Source organism: Podarcis gaigeae, assembly GCF_964106915.1.
Source record: "Podarcis gaigeae genome assembly, chromosome: 14".
NCBI classification, from domain to species: domain Eukaryota; kingdom Metazoa; phylum Chordata; class Lepidosauria; order Squamata; family Lacertidae; genus Podarcis; species Podarcis gaigeae.
Window position 1 is genome coordinate 6,125,708 of NC_139690.1, and position 6,000 is coordinate 6,131,707.

General features: G+C 46.5%; 1 protein-coding gene across 1 annotated transcript in view; it reads right to left on the bottom strand.

Moving 5' to 3' along the window:
- MYZAP (myocardial zonula adherens protein) overlaps nucleotides 1–4,061 on the bottom strand; it is a 62,658-nt gene extending 58,597 nt beyond the window's left edge. Inside the window, exon 1 of the mRNA XM_083712133.1 lies at nucleotides 3,647–4,061. Coding sequence (XP_083568259.1) covers nucleotides 3,647–3,730 — 84 coding nt within the window. The 5' untranslated portion in view covers nucleotides 3,731–4,061. The remainder of the gene's footprint in view (nucleotides 1–3,646) is intronic.
- Between the last annotated feature and the right edge of the window lie 1,939 nt (nucleotides 4,062–6,000).

Sequence of the window (6,000 nt, forward strand, 5' to 3'; positions counted from 1 at the left end):
TGTACCCGGCACACATCATAAGCACACATTCTCAAGCATACAGGTACAAATTAAATCCAATCAGGTTTAAAAATGTGCTGTGAACCCAACACTTCTGCATTTCTAGTCACATTAAGTCAGGGGCGGGGGGCGGGGAATAGGATTGCAGCTGTGGTCAGGTTACCTTTATATGAATCCAGAAGTATGGATGCATAATGGAGGAATGAGTAACTCTGGAGAAAATTTACAGTAGTCAAAGCACTTTTAACTAACAATTTATTTTACATTTGCTTTACTGAACAGGTGCATTTTGGGTAACTTCTCTCAGAAGGCTAAAGGCAGCCCTCCAAATTCTTTGACCAAGACAGTAAAAGAGACACGCAGATTAAGGCATGTGTGGTGGAATTTATCAATGCAAGATGGGTCACTGGTTTAGGCTATGTTCACATTTGGCCTTAAGATGCAGCAAAGTTGTTCCCCCTTGCTGCATTTCAAGTTGTATTTTTACTTGCAGAACACACCATTACCTGTTCTGTTACTTACACACACACCAAACTCCTATTCAGTAAAGCCATAATCTGTGCATGTGCTGTCATCTGCGCATGTGCAGTGGATATCTGAAATGTACACACCTCATCTTAACAGGAGCTTACATTTTCAAATCAGATGGAAGTTAGTTTGAGGGAAAATGTATCAAACAGCAATATTTCTCAACAAACTATATGAAGCCTATGCATTGTGACTAATGTCATACATACTCAGATTCAAACATTAGCATTGGGAGCGCACTGGAGCCAAAGAAAGCAGTCATGTGTTCACAGCCTTAGAGAACCTGAAAATGGGCTTAGACAATTACATAAAGGAAAGCTCAATCAATGGCTACTAGTGACACTGGGTTCATGCCTTTCAGGGTGGAACTAAAAATGTAACTACAGTACACAGATCCTTTTCATTATTACTTTTTAAATCAATTCTTCCACCAAAGGGCCTAAGATGGAGAGCACATGTTATCTTCACACCAGTCCTCTGAGATAGGTAAAAGTGAGAAAGCACACAACTGGCCCAAGGGCACCCAGTGAGCATCATTAAACAGGGATTCCAGCATAGGTCTCCCCTACCAAAGTCCAGCACATAATCCACTACAACACAGATTAATAAAATATTTGCATGGCACCAGGATGGCCCAACCACATCAGCTGCTCAAAGCAACACTTTGGAACAGCACAGAATCAGACTCTCGAATCCAAACATCTTCAGTGATGCTGCAAGAGATCCTGGAGTGCAGCTACTTAGCAGGTTTCTCAAGACAACTCACATGCATTCATGTATACTTCCTTAGATATATGCTGACCTTTGAGGTAAATCCTCTTCAATGATACACCCATGCCAACCATAGTAAATTACTTTCTCTACAAACACATAGTTTACACCTTCTACATTTTAGGGGAGGTTGCCAACAAGCCAAAATTTTACAGGAATGGCTGTTATTTTGTTTCTTTGCCAGAATAAATGTAGAGAGAGAATGCAAAATTCTGAGTTTGATGTTTCCATTGTTATTTCTTTAAAATGACACCTTTCGGAAGAAGGCAGAGGAGTCTGCACATGCTCAGAAATAGACATAATGGATGAGACCATGGTGAATCCAGCAGTCTTGTCCAGCATCCTGCTTCCTACAACGGTCAACCCGATGCCTCAAGGAAACCCACCAGCACAGCATGAAGACAATGCTCCCCTACTGTTGCTCCCTTGTATTTGGTAATCAGTGGTAGACTGCTTCAAGTCTGGAGGCTCCAAATGGTCATCCATCCATTATTAATTTACAAAGCCCTAAACAACTTAGGTCCAGGTTACCTCAGGGGTAACCTGAACCCTTATATCCCAGCTCAATCATTGAGATCACCTACAGGAGCATCGTTGTTAACGCTCAGTTGACAAGAAGAGAAATCAAGCCTTTGGTGTCACAGGCCCAACCCTGTGGAACACTCTACAAGAGAGATTCAGCAGACACCTTCTGTGCCAACTTCTAAACACCTACTGAAAACTTTTCTATTCCCCCAGGCCTACACAAACAGTTAAGAATGGCTCTCTCCACAATGGCTAATTGATCTCTGTTTTAAACGTTTTAATATGGTTTTTATTGTACGGTTTTGTTTTATTGCTGTAAACCACTTTGGGCTTTGGTTTGGTTTTTCACGTAGTGGTATATAAATATTTCAATCAATCAATCAATCAATCAATCAATAAAATAGGCATGTCCTCCTAGGCCTCTGTGAATTTGTCAAATTGCCCTTCAAAGCCATCTGAGCCACAGACCATTAGCACGCCTTGTGACAGTGTCCTGCTGTCATATAAAATATACCGGTAGTTTAAAACAAGCTATAGATTGTTTAATGTGAAACAGCAGAGTTCTGGTGCCAGCTTCTCAGAAGTCCCAAGACGCTCCTCCCACTGCTCAACCCCGGAAACAAAAAGAAGCCAGAGTCTGGTTTGTGCCATCTGAGGCAAGGTGCGTCTTGAAAGAGAGGGGGAAACTTGTCTGTATCTACTTTCTCCACAAAAGGCATAACATATCATACACCAATATCCATATTTCCATCTTAAAGCTGTTGTGAGGGACCAATACATCCTACTACTTCTTTTCTTTTTTTTGAAAGTAACTATATTATGATGCAGGATAATTCAATCCATAGAGCATGAGACGCTTAATCTCAGACTTGTGAGTTCTAGCCCCACGTGGGGCAAAATATTCCTGTGTTCCAGGGGGTTGGACTAGAAGATGACCCCCGTGGTCCCTGGCACTTCGGTCTAAACCACTGAACCTCTTGGGCCGGCCGATTGGAAAGTGAACAGTTCGAATCTGTACGATGGTGGTGAGCTCCCCACTGCTCTGCCTCAGCTTCTGCCAACCTAGCAGTTCAAAAGCACACAAGTGCAAGTAGAAAAATAGGTACCACTGTGGCAGGAAGGTAAACAGTATTTCCATGCACTCTGGCACTCGTCACGGTGTCCCATTGCACCAGAAGCGGCTTAGTCCTGCAGGCCACATTACCCGGAAAGCTGTCTGCGGACAAACACCGGCTCCCTCAGCCCAAAAGTGAGATGAGCCCTGCACCCCATAGTCGCCTTTGACTGGACTTAACCATCCTGGGGTCATTTACCTTTTACCTTACCATACCATTCTATGATTCTATGGTAAAGCAAGATTATCCCTTTTATGGAGCAAGGGCATCTTGGCGCAGGTAAGGGGTACAGAACAAAGCCACCTTGGCCTGCCCTTCCTCAACCTGTAGCCCTCCAAATGTTGCAGGAGCCCACCACCCCATGAACCATGCTGGGTGGGGCTGATGGGCCTTGGAGTCCAGCAACCCCTAGAGGGCAGGGGCCTTGCCTTCAAGGCACCCAAGCCCGAAACAGCGCTAAGGAAGGCATGCGGGGAGCAGTGCGGCTGAGGCGGCTCCCATTTCCCCCGAGGCTTCGCCTCGACGCCCTTCCCGCCTTTTTTCGCCCCTGAGGGAACTCGCTTCGCGCATGCGCCTCCTGTTCCTGAGGTAAGTTGCGCCCCTGCCTCCGACACCTCAAAGAGACCCGCTCGGGGCCGCCGCTCTCTGCGCCTGAGGGGAGCTTCCTTCATCGCCGTGCGCTGTTTCGTCGCCCCGTCCCCGCTCACCTTTCTCTGAGCAGGGCCGCCCTGGCCGTCGGGCTTCTTCGGCGTGGTGGTGGTGAGGGTCAAGCCCGAGCTGTAGCGCAACATCTCGGCCGCCTTGGAGTTGTGCCTCGCTCCGCTCCGCTCCTCTCTCCGCCGCACACGCCCCGCGCCGCCTCCCTCCCGCAATGGCCACGGGCCACTGACAGCCTCCTCCTGACCCGGCGGGCGTGGCGGGCAGCCGCCCGGCCCGGCCAGCCTCTTCCCCGCCTCCAGCCCGCCCGCCCGCCCGCCTGCTCGGACGGACGGACGGAGCGGAGTGAGGAGGCGCGCTCGCTCTGGCGGCCGAAGGGCCCCCGGGGGAAGGAGAGGCGAGTCGACCGCGCCTCAAAGCGGCTCCCGAAGGAAATCCTTCCTGCGAGGCGCCTCAGGCCTCCTGCTGACAAGGGGACAGAAAGGGGGGGGGGATGATCAGGCGGCTATTGGGCTCGATAAATCGGTTTTTCAACTTTTCATTCGACTTAAAACGGAGCCTTGCGCTCCACGACAAACGTAGAGCTCTGGAAAAAAACCCTAGGAGTGGGATTCCTCAGTGAGATTCCAGAGTTTTGAGACGCGACGCAGCCGGGAAAATTAAATCGACTCAAAAAGTTGCTTGTCCATTAAGCAAGCAGCAGATTTGTGGCGTTGGTGTTGGTGGTGGTGTTTTTATACAAGCTAATAGGTTAAAAGGTTTGTAAAAACATAACATTCACAAACAGCAATTAAAATAACTTCTCCCAAATATTCATGAAATAACTATTATTTTTACCAGTTACAGATAGGTAGCCGTGTTGGTCTGCCATAGTCAAAACAAAAAAAAATCCTTCCAGTCGCACCTTAAAGACCAACTAAGTCAGTTCTTGGTATGAGCTTTCGTGTGCATGCACACTTCTTCAGATACCTTCAGTGCATGCACACAAAAGCTCATACCAAGAACTGACTTAGTTGGTCTTTAAGGTGCTACTGGAAGGAATTTTTTTTGTTTTGACTATGGCAGACCAACACGGCTACCTATCTGTAACTGGAACTATGGAAGGCACCACATTGAGCCGCATGAAATGGAAGGTATCTGAAGAAGTGTGCATGCACACGAAAGCTCATACCAATAACTGACTTAGTTGGTCTTTAAGGTGCTACTGGAAGGAATTATTATTTTTAATCATCCCTGTTGGTAGCCAACAGGAATACATGGTCAACATAATCCCACCCTAATTCTCTGCCCACTTTTGCCCCTGCGTGGCCAGGCTGAATGCGTTAAGGGAGCTCACATAAATGTTGCTCCTCTACTAGATTTTAAGAAGCATTTAAATTTGGTTTCAGCCCAGGGGGGCATAAAGGGGTGTATAAGTATTTTAATAAAGCTGCATTCCGGGAGCAGTGGGGCAAGATAGCTACCTCAGCATCCAAAGCCCTATGACAGGGACCACTAACCTATTTCAGCTGTGGGCCGGTCCACCGTCCCTCAGACCATGTGGGGGGCCGGACTATATTTTGAAAAAACCCCCAAAAAATTAATTCCTATGCCCCACAAATAACCCAGAGATGCATTTTAAATAAAAGGACACATTCTGCTCATGTAAAAATATGCTGATTCCTGGACCATCCGCAGGCCCGATTGAGAAGGCAATTGGGCCGCATCCGGCCCCTGGGCCTTAGGTTGCCTACCCATGCCCTATGGCTCCTGGCCAGAGCAGAAATGGAGGGCAATAAAACTGATTTTGGGCAAATCTTGGCTCACTAACCTTTTTAGAGTTATTTGAGAGTGTCAGGTGATCTCATTGACATTACCTGGACTTACAAAATGCTTTTGACAAAGTACCTCATCAAAGACTTTTGAGTAAAATTAGCAGTCATGGAATAAGAAGTCCTCTTGTGGATCAGGAATTGGTTAAAGAAGTAGGAACCAGAAATAGGAAATCATTTTCCAGGGGATGGGGGTGGGGAGGAATGGCTGTGCACCAGAAAAGGTAACAGAAATATGTGTACCTTTGGATGCCATGTTGAGGACCCCAGCCTCAACTGAAGGGTTCTTGGTATCAGAAAGATGGAAAAGACTGAAGATCATAAATCCAATCAGATTACTCAAAATGAGACAAGCAACAAGATCCTTCCTTTGGTGTACAAACAGTCTTTTGATTTCCAGTCTAATATTTTCTGCAACCGAATTGCTCTGAATGAAGCTCTGTGATAAATGCAAGAAAAGCATTGTGTTTCTAGGGGTCTTGTCATTCTTCTCCAATCTTTGCCAATAAGGTAAATAGACAAGCAACCCTAATTCCTTCTGTTTGGTGCTCATTGTGACTTTGTAGTCTAATTATAGATTTCGTTCTATTGTT